Source organism: Cupressus sempervirens, chromosome 8 (assembly GCF_028749045.1).
Source record: "Cupressus sempervirens isolate cs-2001-9-10 chromosome 8, ASM2874904v1, whole genome shotgun sequence".
In the NCBI taxonomy this organism is placed as follows: Eukaryota; Viridiplantae; Streptophyta; class Pinopsida; order Cupressales; family Cupressaceae; genus Cupressus; species Cupressus sempervirens.
The window spans coordinates 799933342-799955673 of record NC_143125.1 but is presented as its reverse complement, the minus strand read 5'-3'; the positions used below and the strand labels follow the sequence as shown (position 1 = coordinate 799955673).

The following is a 22332-nucleotide window of genomic DNA, read 5'->3' as shown; positions in this document are numbered from 1 at the left end:
CAATTATGGACATGTTTGACACAGTGTCTTGATGACGTGGTCATGACGAAAGTTGTACCTGATTTACAGAGAGCAGTTTAGAGACAAAGTATTGGGAAAGTAGTTCCTGATGTTTGTTGGCTATCTTACATTTGAGATGTAATGAAGAGATGCGCAGTCAAACAGTGACGAAGGATAGTCAGAGGATGATGTCAGCGAGTGCGCAAGCCCTAGTATCGCACGTGTGAAGTTTTGTATAGACTGTGAGCCGACAGTACTATTGTAATTGTAATTAATTAATTATCTTATTATAATTAATAGGGAAAGCCTCAAGGCCGACTCAAGGAGTTATTATGAAGATATGGTATAAAGGAAAGATGTTTCCCTTGATTGCAACTGTGTTCAAGTATTGTGATCATTGTAAGAAGTGCAAAGTGCGAAAAGGAGTAGAGTGCTTGAGGAATGCGAGCAAGCGATCCAAGGGATTATTGGATGTGAGATTCGTGATTTGGTTACAAGATTAGAAGAAGCAGAGGTCTGGTTGACAGGACAGAGAAAGAGGAAGGAACAATACAGTACCATTCTATTATTCTGCAAGGAATATTGCAGAGATCATTTGAACAGTGGGTTCATTGGTCTTGTCCTTGAAGCTGTTTGGGTAGTGGGTCTAGCTGTCTTCCACAACTCCTAACATGGTTGGCACAACTCCTAACAAGGTTGGAATCTCCTAATAGGGATTCAAAGTCTCCTAACAGGGACTCATATGTACTGAATGTATTCATAGACTCCTAACAGGGTCTATCCTCTAACAAGGAATATTTACTAAGTTGCCGATTCGGGTTCAAGGACGGGTTTGGGTTCGGGGTTAGGTTCGTGGGTTTGGGCAATTTTTTTTCCCCATTTGGGTTCGTGGGTGGGTTCGTGAGTATATATATATGCAAAAAAAAATAAAACTCACATAGTTGTAAAAGTAAAACTAAGTCATTCCATAGTATGAATATATCAATGTTACTTGATTATTGATCAATGCCAAATGTCAAAGATAAACATTAAATACTCACTCATTAATCTATGCTAATGTTGTAAATAAAATCATACATTGAATTACTAAAATGCAAAATGGAATTTCGAAACATAGACTACTTCATCAGATTAATAGATAATAAATTATGACTTAATAAAGTTTGAAACTGTGAAACATAGTGATAAATCATAAATGAGTCAATGAGTCAATGACAAATGTTTAAACATAGTTTATCAAAGATGCAAATGCCCTTCAAGGGTCAAATGGGTCATCAAAATATGAGGGATCAATGGCTTCATCCTCATCTATATCATTGACATTTTCCACATCATTGGAATCCAAACCGGTTCCACTAGCCCTAGATGCAGCCACATCCTCCTCCTCGTCCTCCTCAACATCTAGCAAGGCAATTCTAGATATATCTTGGATAGTCATATCCAAGTCAGAAGTCTCAGGTAGTACATCCCACAACTTCTTTGGTCTCTTCTTATATCCTGGATCCTTGCGTGATAGGAGGCGCCAATTATTGTGAATAAATACCAAGTCCTCTGCTTTCTTCGAATCCAACTGGTTACGCTTCACTGAGTGGATAAAGGAGTATGTACTCCAATTCCGCTCAGCAGCAAAAGAGCTCGCAACCTAGAGAGACAACCAACAAATTTTAAAAAATTAGCTAAGTAATTTTACAATACAATAGGAATTTAAGAGTGCTAATTCGACAAGCTAAGTGGCCATAAGAAAAGGAAAAAAAACTTAAATACATACTTGTGACAAGATCTTAATGGCAAGAGGTTGGAGGTACATGTAACTTTCCCCATGTAAGTACCACCATCCAATGGCATCCAATCTACTTTGGTCATTGATTGCATCAGGCTCTGCATTTTTTCTTGAGACAAAATCAACAAACTCTCTCCTAACATTTGATGCCACATCAGGATCACTAAAGAGCCTGTTAAGTGCCCTCTTATATCCACCAGCAACTTCAGGATCTCTATATGGTGGCACTCTACCAAGAATAGCAAGTATCTCACTGCTATAATATCTAGGAGAAAGTGCATATGCCAGGAGGTGTGAAGGTGTAGTCATCTTGTTCCAACGATGTAGAACAATTTTCTCCACCTTAGTGTATAAGGTATCAGGATCCTGCGCTCTCCTTTGAATGACTGGGGATGTCAAATGATGTACATGTAAGTTATCTTGATGTAGTGTTAATAACTTAATTAAAATCAAAAATCAAAATCTCTGAATAAACAAGGATAAAGTATTGTATAAAATTTTAAACTTACTGATTTCATTCTTTCTAGCATGGAGTCCATGGCATCATGTATGTTCCCCAAACAAGGCTCATTCGTGTCAGCATACAGAAGCATAGACATGATGGGCTCGGTGAGTTCTAATGCATATTCCACCCTATTCCAAAAATTATCACTCAAGATCAAATCCTTTACAGTTTTGGCCTTTTCTATATCAGCTTACTTCCATCCACCCCATTTGTTGCTAATAACCATTTGACCCAATGCCTCTTTCACCCTCACAAGTCGTCTAAGGACGATTGTGTGTGAAGCAAACCTTGTTTCAGCAACCTATTACCATGTTAATTCAAATTGTAAGTTAATATGATAAGTTGATAACACAAAAATTTAAGAATATGTATTAAATTTTGTGAAGTATGACACAAAAATTAAAATGATAAATGAAGCTAAATAAAGTTTAAAATTTACCTTCAATAATTCCAAGCGGGAGAAAGTTCTGAAAATTGCTTGTGACATATGGTGGTTTGTCATAAACATTTGGATCTACTCACCCTCCTTATACATATTTTTCATCCATTCAATTTGGCTGCCCATTGTTTTCATCACCAAGTTCAAGGTGTGGACAGTGCATGGTGTCCAAAAGATATGCTCATATCGTGCTTCTACCAAAGCACCTGCAGCCTTACAAACTTTAGCATTGTCCGTTATTACTTGGACAACATTGTCAACTACCATCGACTCTATGGATTCAATGAGAAGTTGGGCAATAAAATTTGCATCCTTTACTTGCCTTTCATAATCAACCGCCTTCAAAAACATTGCCCCCTTGGGGCAAACAGAAATCACATTTATTAATGGACGGTTTTTGCAATCTTTTCATCCATCAGAGACAATGCTCACCCCCGTTTGGATCCAAGAATCTCTTATTGGTTTGAGGAGGTTTTCTACATTCTTTCTCTCCTTATGCAATATGGTGGTTCTCAACTTTTCATATCCAGGGGATTGGTAACCATGAGGTGCATCATTTATTGCTTTCACCATCTCTCTCCAATAAGGGGATCTCACTAGATTGAATGAAACACCATTTGTAATGAGGCAACGCCCAACTTTTATGTCAACAATTTCTCTCTTGTCATTTTCAAATGCAATATCTAATGGGCCTCTCTTGCAGGATGCGGGTGTTTCTATTTCATCTTCATCCATAGATTGGGTAGGTAGGAAGGGATGTGGTTTACTAATTGTTTGAGAGGGTGGTGTTGGTGGTTTTTGCTTTGACTTATCTTTTTTTGCCTTTGACACTAACCTATTAGCCTCTTCTTGTTCTTTAACATGCTTGCTATTTGAGGAGCTGGCAACCCTTTTTTACCTTCCTCTGGGGGCCCCTCACACATGGAAATCCCTTGACCTGGTGGACCTATCAAATGATGTTTAACCCGGAAATAGGAGCTTCTATATTGGTTTTGGCAAAAATTGCATTTCCATATATACCCTCCCCCACCAACACATTGCTCAATTCTTGTTGTATACTTCCACAAAGGAGAGCCTTTATCAATTTTAAATCTTTGGGATCCCACTCCACCCACTGAACCCTGACTACTCATTCTTGGATTCTTGCAATCTATAAAAACAAATTTAAAAAAATATTTCAAAACTTATACAAAACTTGATAAAAATTTAGAACAATAAATATAAAAAATTTAAAAAACTAAAAACAAACTATGAAAGAAGCAAAAGGAAGGATCAAATGCATACTTGGAACACTCAGTACTGATTATTTGAAGGATTTGAGACTCCACAAACAATCTCTACAACCTTCTCTTCAAACTTGCAAAATGGCCACACCAAAATGAGAGAACAAAATGACAAAGCAAATGAGAGATTAGATGAATGAAATGCATCTAATAGGCCTTACTTTAGGGTTTGGCAAAAAAAATAATGAAAAGAACATAATTTTAATGCTTTTTTGGGCCACTTTTTGGCCCCACCTGCCGCGGGTCCGCCCGGATTCACCTGGCTCCGCAACGGGTCTAGGTAGGGTCCGTGTTTTGGCCTGCGGGTCCTCCCGGGTTCGTGGGTTGAATCCGGACCCAGACCCGAGCTCCAGGGTGCGAATTCGGCTGCACAGACCCGGGAGGACCCGCAGGCCAAAACGCGGACCCGGACCCGAGCTCTAGGGTGCAAATCCGACAACATAGAATATTTATATTAATACATCATCTTGTGGGTACCATCCCCACAGGGATTTTCCCTTTGATCAAGGGTTTCCCTAGTTAACATATTTGGTGTTATTGTGTATGAGTATCTTGTTGTGGTTTCAGTTTATATTACTGATATGGTTAAGTTTGTTTAAGGTTGATAATTGTGATATTAGCTGGATAACTGATTCACCACCCCCCCTAGTTATATTAGTGGACTATATATTCTAACAGTTATTCACCATGTTAGGGAGTGTTTACCTTGTCAACAAAATAGAACATGTACATCCTGGTGGTTTATTACAGCCCCTACCGATTCCTGCACATAATTGGGAAATATCCATGGACTTCGTCACAGGCCTCCTAAAGTTACAAGGCAAGGACAATATTTTTATGTTGGTAGATAGATTCACCAAGTATGCACATTTCGTTGCAGTGGCAGCAGGTTGGACATCTCACAAGTAGTGGCATTATTTTTCAGAGTGTTTTGCGGACTACACGACCTACCCAAAACAATTGTCAGTGATAGGGACAGTAAGTTCTTAAGTATGTTTTGGCAGGAACTTTTTAAACTAGCATGGACCCAGTTAACAGCCAACACTAGTTACCATCCTCAAATGGATGGACAGAAAAAGATAATGAATAAATGGAGCAAAGGGTACCTTTGTAATTACATTTCCGGGCAGCAGCGAGCTTGGGTTAAATGGTTGTATTTGGGTGAGTATTGTTACAATTCCAAGAATCACATGACCATTTGAATGTCACCTTTCAAGGTACTTATGGATATGAGCCCCTCGTTTGTAGATTTGGCCTTGGCAGATAACCGAGCACCCTTGGCCAAAGATTGGCTGCAAGAACAGCAAGATGTTCTTTCCGCCTGTAGGGAAAACATGCAGCGTGCTTAGAACCAGCAAAAAATTTACGCTGATAGGCACTAAACAGAGAGATTTTTTGAGGTCGTAGAGATGGTATTCCTACAACTCCAACTTTACATGTAGAGTTCGCTGAAAAAGAGTGGATCCGAAAAAATCAGGCCTAAATTTTATGGACTGTACAAGGTAACAAGGAAAATCATAGGCTGCTTATGAACTCGAGCTACCCTGTACAGCCGGATTCACAATGTTTTTCATGTTTCTTGCCTAAAGAAAGCGATGGGGCAACATGTTATCACTTCACCGGGGTTGCCACTGCTAGATGAGAAGGTAAGTTGGAGCTGATACCAAAGGAAGTGCTTGACAACAAAGAAAGACAATTAAGGAGCAGAACCATTAAAGAATATTTGGTCAGGTGAGCCCGTCTACCTGTTGAAGATGCTACATGGGAAAGTGACCAGATTCTTCAACAGCCGGCACTCCAATTGCTTGGGGACAAGCAATTCCTGGAAGGGAGGACTGTCATGCCCCCTCCCGTCAATTGATTATTAATGTGGCACTTACTAGGGTTGCCACCACTAGATGAGGAAGGTAAGTTGGAGCTGATACCAAAGGAAGTGCTTGACAACAAAGAAAGACAATTAAGAAGCAGAACCATTAAGGAATATTTGGTCAGGGGAGCCCATCTACTTGTTGAAGATGCGACATGGGAAAGTGACTAGATTCTTCAACATCCGGCACTCCAATTGCTTGGGGACAAGCAATTCCAGGAAGGGAGGACTGTCATGTCCCCTCTCGTCAACTGATTATTAAGGTGGCACTTAGCCTATGTTGACCCCTCGATAGGCTTAAGTGAATTCAATTAGGGGTGTCATGGGTGTGGAGAGGTGTAATCAAAATTGTTTCTTTTCCTTATAATCTCCACCTCATCTTATTTGCATCTCCAGCTGGGACTTTGTCATGGGTGCTCCTGTGACTTGGCATAGTGTGGCAACCCACTTTCACTATTTCTGTCCACCATTACATTCTTCTTCCCGGCAGTTACGATTACAACCTGGCGGTTGCGTTTGGGACTTTGTTATGGGTGCTCCTGTGACTTGGCATAGCGTGGCGACCCACTTCCACTATTTCTGTCCACCGTTACATTCTTCTTCCCGGCAGTTACAATTACAACCTGGCGGTTGCGTTTGCATGCTTGCTCTTGTAACGTTCCCTCCCTGTGCGCGTTGAGGATGCAGATGGTCTAAGATATACACGGAACATTGAAATCATTCTGCTCTGCAAGATGATTTATTGTTCTGGAAGGGACGAAATCCCCTTTGCATATTCAAATAGGACATAGCCCCTATTCACTGTTTTTGCTATTTCCAGTTCCTGATGGTGTTTGCGTGCACGGGTATTGGTTACAGGTCGGGGATTGCCTGGAAAGATGTCTGGCCACTACTCTCTCAAACACCTGAAACAAGCTCATCACAGTCAAGAATATCGTTAGGAGTTGTTGTTGCAATCTCGTCTCACCATCCAATACATGGTCGACCCATGTAGGTGTGAAGTCTGCAATTACGATTAGTTGCAGTAATCTTCCCAGTGCTCGAACAAGTTGAAGTCTGTTGCTGTATGCAAAAGGGATGATCTGCGATAGAATCCATTTCACCGTTGCTAGTGGAGATCCATTCCAATCTGGGCAGTGGTTAGTATAAGTTAATTCACTTTCATTTTTTTTGGGTTGTTTTGTTGTGCAACTTGGGAGTTTGCCAGACACTCCTGTTAGTAATGTTAGTGCGTCATCATCTAATGTGGCCTACGGGTAAACTTATTTCTTTGATTTCTGGAGTGCACCTGTAGCATCTCTTTTGGTATTGTAATCTTTTGAATTAAGTTGTGATTCCCAAGTTCTCATTTTGGATGTGTGCCAAGTTCCTTACAGTCTGTAGCGAGTAGTTGGTCTTTTGCAAACATTGTGTTGGTTACAAATTTCTCAGTAATTTAACCTCAGTTCTGGATGATTAACAGCCTTTTGCTACATTCACAATAATAAAAAATAAGCAAATTGAAAACTATTCTGTTTTAGTGCTTGTTGTGGAGCATTATTTCAGTCAAGTTATCAACTTCTTCACTAGGAATGAACAGAAATCAATAATACATGTGTTACGATGATGCTTACACTCACATGTTGGCATAGAGCATAATTACAATCTACAAGTCAGGTACAAGAATAAACCTTAAATCAAATGTGTGATAAGCCAAGCCCAAAAGCCTACATGTTACACCAGAAAAGGAACATGCTATGCATTAGCCAACGTAGACCCCAGTGATCCCAATGGACATCAACACACTACCTCCAGCTGGTGCATTTTACAAACTTCTGGTGCATACATCAGCTAACAGTGTGAACACACCGTCATCTCTAACTATTCAGTCCTCTTGATCAAATTGGGACATCAGACCGGAGCATCCATCAACTAACACTGTGAACGCTCTGTCATCTCTATCTTTTCAGTCCTCTTGATCAAATGGGAACATCCATCAGCTAACACTGTGAACAATCTGTCATCTCTAATTTTCAGTCCTCTTGATCAAATCTGCTGAATCTTTGGAATATGCTGCTATATATGAGGTTTTACTTATCTTCCAAACTCTCAATTGCGGTAGAATGTGGAGCCAAACACAATAACAGTGCAACTGAGAGCACAATACTGTTTCTCAGGAACAAACCTCAAAAACATTCAGCAGTTGCTTCCAGACAAAATTACATGCAGTAGACAATCAGGAACTACTAAAACCAGAGCATAACGATAACATAAAGATTCATACTTTATCTTTCTGGAACCTAGATGCTTCTGATATGACATGATGGTAATTGCAATCTTCCAGATGACTTGACATTAATGACAGAACTGATAAGCACCTTTGACATCAATGCCAACCTTTGCTCAACGGAGTGCTGCTTCCAGAGTTCTGGGATTTGCATCAATTGGTTAAATTTTATTATTAGTTTGACTTGTGCACATGTGGACTTTTACAGCGGTTGCTGTTGGGGCAGGTCTAGCTATTTTATTACTTTTGAAAGTCCTGTTTAGCATTGATCCACTAACTTGGATGGCTATACCATAATTCATCAACATATGGATTCTCATCAAGAGCCCTGCAAAAACACCTTCAATGCACTGTTTTCCTCCTCCAACGGGTGTACCAACATTTAAGCATGTTCACAACAATTGTAAAACAAATAAAATTGTATAAAAGTAAATCCTACAAGTGAGACATACATGAGTGAACTATAACGACGAGAGGACCCTGGAGATATATCCCGGAAGGGGGAAAACTACAGCAAGAGTGAGTATTTTGCTCCTCATTCCATTATGCTTCAGTCCAATATGGGATAGAAATGTGAATTTTTTTACAGCTCCACAACACCTAAAAATGGCCTCTCACACCATGAAACCCCTGCCCATACACTCACGGTAGCAAAAATGAACATAGAATGCAGGTTACCAAGAGAGCCATCCTTTTCAACATTTTATACGAGAAACTTATACCTTTCCTATAACCTCATCAAACGTCAAAAAGATGAGCTGGAATGAGCAAACTCCTCAATTCTACTTCTGCCTGTACTGTGACAAATTCATCAGTTTCTGCAGACTGGTGTTTTTGTTTTTGCCTCATCATTTTCCAATCAACATATTTATCTTTTTTAAAGTAGGCCATTACCAGAAGAGTTCTGAAAACATATATTGACTAGTCTATGGAATGTATTTGTTGTCTATGCTTACAGTAATTGTTAATGCAAGCCATGCCCAAAAGTTTTCTGCAGACATTTGCTGACTATCAAACCTGCAAAGAACCTGTGAATTGAGACATACTACATTATCCACAAGCATACCACTCATGCGAATTGAGACGAACTCCTTTATATACAAGAAAATATGCTAGCCAACTGTGAATCAAGACACACTCAATTATTCTCAGTAGCATGACCACCAACCGTGAATTGAGACGTACTCAATCATCCACCGTAATTCATCTGCAAAACAATAGATTGAAATAAACTCAATTATCCACAGGTACTACTTACCAAATATGCAGATCAAGAGATACTCTATTATCTGTAAACTGAAACAGAACAGTTATGCCCCTCCTTGCTCCATGAAGTGACTCAAGATGAAAGATGAAAAGGTGTTTCTCATACAGCGAAGCACCACTTAGTGAGAAGCTAGCTTGGGGTGACAGATGTCCTCCTGACTCCATTTCCTCCAACCTTTGATATGATTTATTTAAATTTTTTGTCTTTTGTATTCTCCATTTTCTTTAAAATCCTCTTCATATCTGTGTTTTTCTCTTTCCATGCCTAGTAGCACATCTGACATCAAATAAGATGTAGTCCAAGAGACCATGTGCAACCAACTAGTAACGAACCTGTTTCTTTGAGGATTGCACTCAATGAATAATAAAAGCCATATGTTGAAATTAAGGATGTTGAATTCAATTATAAAAACATTCTTCTACGCTATGAACCAAATTATCCTCATCTAGCTTCAACCTTGTGATTACAGTCTTGATTGGGTGGATGTCAACATTCAATAAAACCTTTTTACACCTCTTCTATATGAACTTGAAAAATACATAAATTTGGTGGAAATGAAACTCTCGACTTACTAATCCAAGCTATTCTGCTTGGTCTTTTAAAAATATTCAGGAGAGGCTTATAACCACTATTATACCATGAGCTGCCATCGGATCATTTCCATTCTTCCACACTTCACAGACAAGTAATAAACTGTTCTCCCATACACAAGGACTTACACAGCGATGCAAGACAAATTAACTGCGAGGAAAATAAGAAATGTTAACTTTCTTTACCAGCCTAGTGCAAGCTCATACCTTGCCCTGCAACAGAGACACTCTTTATCATTCAATTGATCTTCTTGCAATCGTGATACAAACAACCATACATGCAATGTGCAGGGGATCTTTTCAACCAAGCTTCCTTACTAAAAAATTACGTTATAGACATATACTACAGTACTCATTCTGCCATGGTTAATAAAAAGTCCTTGAAATTTATCTTCAATGCAGTTCTGTGACAGAAGTAACAGGCAGAAAAATAATGCTTACATTGGTTTGTTTCTTTTGCTCTTCACCAGTAAGTGGCTAACACCACTATTAACATCGCTCTTACTTTTGTTTGACACCTTTCGAAGCCTGAATGCACATCTTTAGTTTGTGGCTCACTCTGAAAAATGTTTCTTTTGTGTGCTGAATATAAATCTATTCTGTTCCATTATCTTCCATTGTTGACACAGATTGTCATTTGTTCTACGCTGTTTGAAGCTTGACTTTGGTGCCTTCTTTCACCTCTGATTGCTGCACTATTAAAACGGAAGTGGTACATGCTTTGATATGATTTTGAAATATGGTAGAGTAATCCCTTGAAAAGGTAATAATTAGACCATTGTTGCACAGTTAACAAAATTATAAAAAAGATTATTGATTGAATTCTGATTCTGGTGATATGACATTATAGTTTAGTGGGTTTTTTAAGCCAACAAATCCTGTATAAAATTTCCTAAAATGGTTCAGAGGATAATTTATCATTTACTAACTAAAAAACTAATTTTATTTACTTTTATATTTATTAATCTAAACCATATACAACTAATGTACAGCTATATAATTTACAAATGTAGCCACCAATATTTTCTGGTAAGGGGATTGGGATGTGGTCCTTACTCATTCTTGAGTTTCTTAGTAACCACGACCCTCAGTAGGTGAGCAAATATTTTTCTCAGATTTTTTGACTGGTGAATGGTTCCCATTTTAACCATGGTGGGGTCTCAAAATCATCCAAGACTTACTCTTGGTCTCTAGCGTTGAGGTTTGCTGTAGTTGAAATTGGATGTCATCATTATGTATCTTCAATAACATGTTCTACAGGTCTTTGAACATGGCCTTTATTGTAAAAGCCTCTGATTGCAACTTGAGAGCGACCCAGTTGATGACCAAGTAATCAAGATTTTGGGTAGAATTAATAATGTTTGGTAGGAAATATACCATTTAAACTTTTTAATTCAGTTTAAATGGAATGTTGTATGTGATTAAGGTTGGATGCTTGTGTCTTTTTGTGGATTTACGTTGCATTTAATTGTTTGTTCTGTGGGAATTTTTTCCCCTAAAAGTTGTTTAAATGAAGATAAGGAGATCAAATTTCTGCTCACAATTTTATCAATATGCTGATCAATGGTACATTAGCAAAATCAAACAACTTTAGCATGGAGGAGTTCTGTTCATAGAGATAAATTTGGTAAATTTTTTGGCCCTTTAACTTAATTGAAATAATTCTTGTGAAATTTGTAAGATTGATTATTGGATGCAACAATCCCGCATTTTCTTGGTTTGACAAATTGTCTACAAGCTGGGTACTTATGAACATCATGTGGGAAGGGAGATGGTTTCTCATTATTTTCTGTTTCAAAACTATCCACTTTTGTTATGTTACATGTATGTCATTGCGCTGAAAGGATAGGACAGAATTTATAATATTTTGTCTTTAATGTGAAGATTGTCACCTAAATTATTAGTAGTCAGCAGGAATGTAAAAGCTTACTGCTCTGTAGCTTTTTATCTTAAAATCATACAGTTATGAAAATTATTTCTGTCAAGGAACCTAAGGCCAAACTCATTGTTTGTAGTTCAGTGATTGTTATAGGTCCACTGACAACATCAAGTTTTTGCAGAATGCCAGAGCAAGGAAATTTCAAAACAAGTGAAACAATGCAGAGTCATGAGAATCCGACAGGTTTGTCACTTAATAAATATTGTGGTTTGATAACAGAAGAGAACTCTCAAATGCATGGTGGTTTTGGAAAGGAAATCCCATTTGTCGCTGAGCTCAAGCAAAATAAAATATTCAAAGATTGTGAGAATAGCGATGATTTAAACAAAGACCCAGGTAATTCTTTGAGAGTGAGTGTGATCATAGAGAACAAAGGATATACAGAGGAAGATTCAGATGCAGAAGAATCTCCAATAGATAATTCAAGACGTGCACTTGAAGTGGACTTGCATAAAAATAGTGCCAATAAAGAGGCCTTGTGCATTAACCTTCCTGAGATGGGTGCTGATTTATCATGCAAAGACAAGAAGAAAAGGAGGAGAAAGCGCAAAGGGCCTAACAAAAATCCAAGCCAGATATTTGCTTTCAAGGAAGAGGAACAAAAGAAAATAGAACTGAGCAAGCCGTCCTTGGATGCCAAAAAGGCAGTTATGTGCAGAACATTGTCTAAGAGTGCAACATTGCCAGGCTCTGCTCAGGATGCTGTTTCTATTGAAGATGTGCCAAATTTGAAGGTTGAAAAGTTTGAGAGGGCAACTGAGAATGGCCATAGATGTGAATGTCAATATTCTGGTGGAGAGAATTCGTTTTACACTCGAACATTATCTTTTCCAGTAAGCCTTTCTTTTTTCTTTGCATCTAATGCATATGATATGCATTCTAGCTCTTACCACTGGAATCATGCTGTACACACTTGCTCCTGGCAGCATTCCCTAAACCTGTTTATAACTCAGTTACAACAGAAACGTAATGATTGCAATTTTGAATATTAATGTTTCATGAGTGTTGGTCGCCTAGGGTACTCTGTTAGCATGTTTACGACTTCAAATTATTCTCTTTGCGTGTTATTCCTAAAATGTTTGCCATATAAAAGCTTCCAAATTTTGTTTAGTATATAGTCTTCTGGGTATTTCTTTTTATAGTTTGTGATTTGAAGTGGTAGTGAATTTGCCTCCTTGTTTAAAACATTTGCCTAATCAGTTGCAGAAATGTGGATATACAGTTTTACTCTTGCCTTTGTTGAAGAAATTTGTAGCTGCCAAAGTTTGTGAATTATTGAATAGTTGCACATTCTAATTTACTTTTGTTGTTCAGCCATCACTCAAATTCATACCTGCTATACGAGGCAGCCATGAGAAGAACGGATTAGGACCTAGACCAAAGTTTTGTGTGAAGTGGGCACCAGATGTGTATGAACCTCCCTGCAGCTCTGTTTCCCATACAGTCAAAAACCATCATCTCTACCAGTCAAAAAAGAAACATAACAAGTGTAAGCAAAAGGGGAAATCAAGTCCTCGAACTGCAAGCCTAAAAAATGAGAAGCAGCTTACGCACGATTCAAATTGCAATTCTGAAGGTGGTTATTCAAGGTAAGTCTGTTTTTCCACGTTCTAAGTATTTTCCTTTACATTTCTATTAGGCGGCTTGTTTCTGTTGCTCTAGGACCCCTGAAGTTGGAATGGAAAAATATAACATGCAGATTGCAGTCATCCTCAACTCAAAATGCTGGAAATAGAATGTCGTCAGATGTTGTGCCTTCCATAGCCTTTGGAATAATGCCTGATGAGAGTTGCTTTACATCACTTAATTTGCAAATGGGAGAGAATGGTATTCCACTTTATGCTGCAGGAATGCATTCAGATGAGTCTCATGAAAATGAGAAAAATAATTTGGAAGGGGCATGCAAAGATGATTTGTTAAGAGCAGGAACAAGTAACTTCCCAAGTTCTTCAGTAGCAGAATTTCGTTTTAGTCAAGATTCTAAATGTAATACATCATATTTACGTACTATTGAGAACAAGCAACATTCAATTGCGGAGGCTACATGATAAACATGCTGTCTTCTCTGATACCATTTTGAATTACTATTGTTCTCTATTATCTCCAGAAGTTTAAGCTCATTTTGCTTCAGAAGACAGAATATTTTGAGTTACATCTAATATTGTAATAACGTCTTTTTGGCATTTTACATAAAATCTGGGCTTTTTTTTACTTTTTAATATTTGTCTGAAATCTGTGGTCAAAATCTTATCTTGTTAGGTGCATAAGAGAAGTTAACAGTTTTTTAAGGAGTTCAGTCTTCCAACTGGCTTGCTTACCAATTAGAAAATAATTGCTGCATTTTTTTATTTTTAGACCATTTCTTGTCAAAGAAAATTGAGTTGTTACATTATGCTTGTCATGGTCTTTCTTTTCAGGTGAGCTTTTTGGCGATTTTTTTCTGCCTGTTATTTCACAAGTATTTTAACGTTTCCTTAAGAAGCACAACACTAAAATTAGTCTAAAATAATTTGTGCAAGCATTCTATGATTGTTAAATTGAATTAAACTGGAGCAAAACAATACTTGTGTGGTTTGCAAATGTTTTCAGGTTGATGGTTTTACGAGTTAACAAACCATATTTACTTTTTGTTTAAAGATAATATTTTGGATATTGTAGAGTAATATTTTTCTTTGTATGACAGCAGCAAGATTCACCAATGACAAATGCTTTCTACTTCGTAATTCAGAGATCTCTAGAACATAGTGGAATCAATCTACAAGGAAGATTGTTGAAGGCAGTGAAGAAAATCTTGCAAAAGGGTAGGCACTAAAAGCATGGAGAGTCTCAAGATACTTGTTTGTAATAGCAAGAATTCACCAACTAGGAACCAAGGTCACAGGGGTATGCTAAGTTACTAACACATAATCAGCCAAGAATTTTGGTAAAGGAGTAGAATCCTCAAGGAAATGAAAAAGTTCATTGGTGAATAGAAAATTTCAGAATCTGATGTAAAATAGTGCATACTCTGTAACTGAAAGCTGAAACCAGGACTTACGAAAGACATACAAGTGAAATTGCGAGCTAAATGAACCAAATGACCATGGGTATATGTGAGGGAGCATGCTATTAGAAATGCAAAACATCTTTGTGCATGCCAAATAGGAATTGTATCTAGGTGGGATGGATTCCAAATTGGTACGGGTTTTTATGTTATTGTGCACAAAAACTATTATATGATAAAGTAGCGATGTTTTAGGAATGTAAGTGAACAAACAGATTGATCGTAAATACTTCCACATGCTGGATATGCCAATGGGGCTCACAGAATGAAGAAAACCAGATACATGAGAGGTCTTGCATAAGGATATAGACTAAGGCTGGGGTTCGATGGAGGGGCTTAAGCTTCTATTTAAAGGAATGAGAGGTTCCATTAAGTAAAAATAAAACTGCTACAGGATAAATTAGAATCTTGCCCAAGAAAATAAGGAGTCCCTACCTTTAAACATTGCATATTTGAGCAGACAAAAAAAAGCAAGGCTGAATATTTTTTTCCAACTTAGGAAATTTCTTTGCAATGTGTCAAATATCTACAAATTTAAATAGGATGCGGCTATCCTCCGTATAAATTGCACCATTGACTATATTTAAAATAAACAAAAATACAATGAATATTTTTTGAAATTTTCAGCATTTGATCTTCACAATCTGTATATTTTGTGATCGAAAACAACGCTTTGTTTTTGTGAATCTGAAAAAAAATCATTTTATGACTTTTTTTTTTTTGGTCTTTGGTGCATTTTGTTTGGAGATTAGCCAATGCCATTTAAATATGTGCAAAAACTCTAAATAGGTATATCTTAAAAATCTAAATAAGATTATCCACATAATAATTTGCATCCCCTCTAGATTCCTTAATTTTTGGATCTTAAACTTTTAAGCTGATTTGCATGAGAAATTCAAGGGACTGCTAGGTTTAAAATATTCCTAAAAATTCTCTACAGCACCTGTTGAGAATTTTTAGAACACCCCTCCATGGAACCCCACCCTAAGTTACCAATTCAGGTTTGAGGACAGGTTCGTGGGTTTGGGCAATTTTTTTTGCCCCATTGGGTTTTTGGTTGGGTTCGTGTGTGTGTGTAGATTATATATATATATATATATATATATAAAGAAACTGGCGGGTCCTCTTGGGTTTGTCGTGGGTCCTCCCGGGTCTATAGGTTTGGGCAAGGTCCTTATTTTGGACTGTGGGTCCACACGAGCGGACCCATAATCCATAATAAGGACCCTGCTCGGACCCATAGTGAACTCGAATCCAAGCAATAAGGTTTGAACTCAGTAACGGAGAATATAGATCATCACAAAGCGGACAAAGGGAGGTAAATGGAGCATGGATAGATGTATTAGATTTGTTTAGTAAAGAAGCAAGAGAAGACAAATATTGAAATTTTTGTCTAAATCATCTTACGAAAGACTAAAATCAAACATCAAAGTTGTACGAGTATCACAACTTTTCTTTTAATAAGCATATAGATATTTTAGCCGATAGGCTGTGTAGGAACTTTGTTCTCATAAAATTAATTTTTAGGACAAAAAATTGTCAGCCTTTGTTGGATTTTATTTTTCAACCAATTTTTATATCAACCCCCTTTTAACTATGATTTTTCCTTCTTGTGATGCTGCTATCAGGATTTAACCGTTTAGTTTTTGAGTGAAACTTATTGAGTATTATTCCAGCTTGAGTGCGCTTAACTATGGAGTTTCCTTCATGGTTAAACCCACTCTACTTGCAAACCCATTTGCAAAACCTTCAACAAGTGTTGTGCCTTATGAACCATTCATTAGAAAGTCCCTTAGCTCATCAAGTGATAAGTAGGAGATATTTCTATAGCAAGTCAAATTGTGATATTGTTATCAGGATTTAACTGTGCAGTTTTTGAGTCACTCATTGACCCATGTTTCATGCATGAATCCATCTCTAATGAGATTAAATCAAACACTTAGTGCTCATTGGATCTAGGTGATGCTCATAGAGGTGAAGCACCAAGACGTCCTTGACTATAGAGTTTCATCCATGGTTAAATCCACTTTTCTTGCAACTCCATTTGCAAAACCTTCACCAAGTGTTGTGCCTTACGAACCATTCATTAGAAAGCCCCTTAAGCTCATCAAGTGATAAGTAGGAGATATTTCCATAGCAAGTCAAATTCTGATATTGCTATCAAGATTTAATTGTGTAGTTTTTGAGTCAAACTCATTGACCCATGTTTCATGAGTAGTGATTCATACTTGAATCCATCTCTCATGAGAATAAATGGAACACTTAGCACTCATTGGATCTAGGTGATGTTCACACAAGTGGAGCACTAGGACTTCTCGGAAGGTCACCCATCCTACTACTCCAGCTCGAGCTTGCTTAACTGTGAAGTTTATTCCATTGTTAAACGAATTATGCTTGCAACCCCATTTGCAAAATCTTCACCTAGTGTTGTACCTCATGAACCATTCATTATAAAGCTCCTTAAGCTCATCAAGTGATAAGTAAAAGATATTTCCAGAAGAAGTCAAATTGTAATATCGCTATCATGATTTAACTATGTAGTTTTTAAGTCAAACTCATTGACCCATGTTTCATGAGTAGTGATTCATATACGAATCCATCTCTCATGAGGATAAATAGAACACTTAGCATTCATTGGATCTAAGTGATGCTCACAGAGGTGAAGCACCAAGACTTCACGGGAGGTCACCCATCCTAGTACTACTCCAACTTGAGCGCACTTAACTATAGAGTTTCCTCCATGGTTAAACCCACTCTGCTTGCAACCCCATTTGCAAAACCTTCACCAAGTGTTGTGCCTTATGATCTATTCATTAGAAAACCCCTTAAGCTCATCAAGTGATAAGTAAGAGATATTTCCACAACAAGTCAAATTATAAGGATTTAACTATGTAGTTTTTTAGTCAAACTCATTGACCCATGTTTCATGAGTAGTGATTCATACACGAATCCATCTCTCATGAGAGTAAATGAAACACTTAGCACTCATTGGATCTAGGTGATGCTCACAGAGGTGAAGCTCCAAGACTTCCTAGGAGGTCACCTACCCCAATACTACTCCAGCTTGAACACGCTTAACTACAAAGTTTCCTCCATGGTTAAATCCACTATGCTTGCAACCCCGTTTTCAAAACCTTCACCAAGTCTTGTGCCTTATGAACCATTCATTAGAAAGCCTCTTAAGCCCATCAAGTGATAAGTAGAAGATATTTCCATAGCAAGTCAAATTGTGATATTGCTATCAAGATTTAACTGTGTAGTTTTTTAGTCAAACTCATTGACCCATGTTTCATGAGTAATGATTCATACACAAATCCATCTCTCATGAGAATATATGGAACACTTAGCACTCATTATATATAGGTGATGCTCACAGATGGAAGGTTTTGTAAATGGGGTTGCAAGCAGAGTGAGTTTAACCTTGGAGGAAACTCTATAGTTAAGCGCACTTGAGCTAGAGTAGTACTGGGATGGGCGACTTCCCGGGTAGTCTCGGTGCTTCACCTCTGTGAGCATCACCTAGATCCAATGAGTGCTAAGTGTTCCATTTATTCTCATGAGAGATGGATTCAAGTATGAATCACTACTCATGAAACATGGGTCAATGAATTTGACTCAAAAAGTACACAGTTAAATCCTGAAAGCAATATCACAATTTGACTTGCTGTGGAAGTATCTCCTACTTATCACTTGATGAGCTTAAGGGGCTTTCTAATGAATGGTTCATAAGGCACAACACTTGGTGAAGGTTTTGCAAATGGGTTTGCAAGTAGAGTGGATTTAACCATGGAGGAAACTACGTAGTTAAGTGCGCTTGAGCTGGAGTAGTACTGAGATGGGTGATCTCCTGGGAAGTCCCGATACTTCACCTCTATGAGCATCACTTAGATCCATTGAGTGCTAAGTGCTCCATTTATTCTCATGAGAGATGGATTCATATATGAATCACTACTTATGAAACATGAGTCAATAAATTTGACTCAAAAAGTACACAATTAAATCCTAAAAAACTAAAACAATATCATAATATTTATTTATTTATTTTTGAATGAACTATGGTTTTCTTTATTTTTATTTTTTACCTTTAGTAGTTGATATGGTTGCTTTAAACTACACATTTTATCTACACTTTAATTCATATTCTTTTCCCTATTTATTTAAGTTTTAATTTTTAAAATTGATTTAGTTTTTAGATTTTTGAATAATTTTAATTGATTATAAATTATTTTACTATTTTACATTAAATAATAATTTTTAGTTTAGCCAATATGAAATTTGTGGGAGGAGTTGTTATTTTAAATATATATTTCTATATTTGTCATATTAATTTTTCATAATAGACTTTAAATTAGTTTAGTTTTTTAATTTTAAATTAGTTTACTTTTTACTTTTTATAGATTTATTTATCTCTTCACTTTATGCATGCTATTTAAATAGTTTACAACCGCTAGACCTATAGAACATAGGAGGTAGCTAACACACGTCACGAATCTCGAAGAGGAATAATGGTGACACTACTTCAACAATCCTCCCTCAGTGTTACTTAAGGACATTTGAACCTGTGTCCAAGCTCTAATACCACTTGTCACAAGCAAGGGTTTTCATTGCACCCAAGATCGACCTGTCAATGCCCGATACAACCACTAGACTTATAGAACAAATGAGGCGGTTAAGACTTATCATGAATCCTGGAATAAAATGTTGGCAGTTAGTCTAGCATTTATGTTTCCTTTAGTTTGAGAATGCATGATAATACTCTTGAAGAGAAGAAAAAGAGATGTTCTCCCAAAATTAAGGCACTTTGTAAGGTGACCTTATATATAGTGTGAGGCTTGTTTATTGATAGTGGCAAAACCAAAGAGTTTTATAAGTGGTGTTCTTTTTCATTTTTTTAAGAAAATAAGAACAAGCTAGCAGTAAAAAGCGACCATTAGTCCCTCAATTGTCAATATAAGTTTGAGGAATTTGAATGTGAATGATAGTAGTAATATTTTACATAGTTGAACAATTTAGTTGAATTATGTCTTGTTCTTTTTGTTTTAAATCTTGATTAAAAGACTCAAATAGGCCAGCTAAGAAATTGAGCCAACTCATGGTGAATGGCAGGTTTGATATCACCTATTAATTGAGTTTTTTAAATATTTTGTCAAAACATGTTCAACAAGACCTTCCCATGTTTTGATCGCCTTTTTAACTCATTAACATAAAACAACAATACCCAAAGCAAATGACCTATAAAACCATCATACAAGCAACAAAACTCATTTACACAAATTAATCAATAAATCTTAGCAAAACTGTTGGAACATAAAATTACCAACTTAATACCAAACTTTGAAATTAACATAGGTTTCATTCTCACGATAGAACAACTTCATTATTATCAACGAGTACAAATATCCACAGTTAGAAAATGTGACAAGATTTTCATTTCCAAAATACTAAAATAAATGCATGCTTGCTTAGTTCTTCAGATCAACATGAATCCCAACAATAGATTAATTGACGACATCTTGATTTTTTTTTTGTTGTGGATGCTCTTGTATTCTTATCAACTTATTTTGCGAATACCTGCCAAAAAAATGATGTTCGGTTTTATCCTTTTTTAAATAACGCCTTGTCAAAAGAAGAGAAGATACAACTATTCACTCCATTTAGCTTAAAATTGAAAATAGAGTAACATGTCATGCATATAAATCTTCATTTTATAACAATGACAATGTTTTAATGTCAAAATTCAGAAAAGAACATGTAACAATATGTTAGGTGACTTGTTCAGAAAGGCGATGTGAACCAATGTTTGTAGTGATTGAAAAAAACTAGTGGGTGTTGCTATTGGAATCCCATCCATTAGAAGCACTAGTAGATTCACAATTCCAAGTCTATATGGGCGATGTAGAATTGGATATTGAATTATAATTTCAATTATCATGCCCAGTGCAATAGAATAGATGCAAAAATTTGCAATTGTAGACAAAACTTAGAAACAACATAGAAGAAAGGTACACTCTGCATAAGATCACATGCAAACCAAAATGGATTGTAATTTGAATATAAATAACTTTTGGACAACAAATTCCATTGGACCAAATTGTTAACCTTTTGAAAATGTCCCACATTATTCGAAACGCCTACAAGATATGCAACTTCACCAAAAAAAAAATGAAGGTTTTGAATACGAGAAGGTATAACCAAGGCTTGCATTTCATGTTGCTTGCACGTTGATATGGAATAAACCCCGCCACCAAGATTTTTAGTCACTCGAGTGATTCACAACTATCATCAGAAGACATCCATGTGCACTCTTATGTGAGGCTTGATTTATTTGTATTCAAATACAATGAACAACTTAGTGAATTGTAATCAAATATAGTAAACAAATTGATTAATTTTTAAAGGGTCTTTTTGAAGCAATTTGTCTAATATTTGCAGGAACAACAAGTTTGTTGTGTTGTTATCCTTGCCATCAAGGTTTAAATCTCATGGGGATTAGGTCCCCCGTTTGTGGCCTCACTGGTTCATAGCTCCAGGTCAAAGCGTTTACCCCTCTTTCAAAATAAAATCATCTTCTTCATTCTAACGACCATCTAAGAAGGGGAAACAAAAAGTTTAATATGAAAATTGTAGGAATTGGAACAATGATGGACCTTTTATTTTGGAGCCAATTGAATCATTAGCTTGATGTAATTGCATTATCAATATTGTTCTCTTCAACAAAATTAATAGCGGAGTTGGAAGAACAATTATATCATTGAGATCATTCTTTATTCTCGATTTTAGCTTCATTTTATCTATTTTAGCCTTTGTTTGTTCAATATTCTTATTCAACCTAAGACATGCAAAGTAATACATATTTATACCTAATATTAAAGCACATAAACAACACAAATTTATTAATAAAAGTATGATTCCACGTTATGGGACAAGAGATTTATGGCTCATTTTTTTGGTTTGCCTTCTCCACCATTTAGTGGTGGTTTGCCTTGTGCATTTATTAGACTTGAAATATAAAATGTGCATGCCTTTAATACATGACAATTACACATAGAAACATCTCAAGTTGTCTTATTTTTCCCAACAAACTACTAATTTAAGCACTATATGACTTTGAGACAAAGTGTTGATGGTTACAATTAATTGCAACTTGAAAAAGAACTCAACCTTATAAGCACCACCAAACCTAAAGTTGTCAATTAAAAGTAAACATATTTATATTGTCCAATGTAAATGTTCAAAGGAATTATCAACAACAAGAACATAAAAATTGTGAGTTGTGAACACACACTTGCACTCTTTTCTGGTGCAACAATGATAGTTTTCTGAAGTTGTTGGAGGATTGGAAAACAAAGTACA

The 22332-nt window shown here is 36.7% G+C and overlaps 1 protein-coding gene across 3 annotated transcripts in view; it reads left to right on the top strand.

Moving 5' to 3' along the window:
- LOC149544813 (uncharacterized) overlaps positions 1–14155 on the top strand; it is a 50250-nt gene extending 36095 nt beyond the window's left edge. For all 3 annotated transcript variants that reach the window (XM_089795394.1, XM_089795396.1, XM_089795395.1), the window contains 3 exons: positions 12058–12769; positions 13251–13525; positions 13636–14155. In XM_089795394.1, coding sequence (XP_089651520.1) covers positions 12058–12769; positions 13251–13525; positions 13636–13984 — 1336 coding nt within the window. In that variant the 3' untranslated portion in view covers positions 13985–14155. The remainder of the gene's footprint in view (positions 1–12057; positions 12770–13250; positions 13526–13635) is intronic.
- The last annotated feature ends 8177 nt before the right edge of the window (positions 14156–22332 follow it).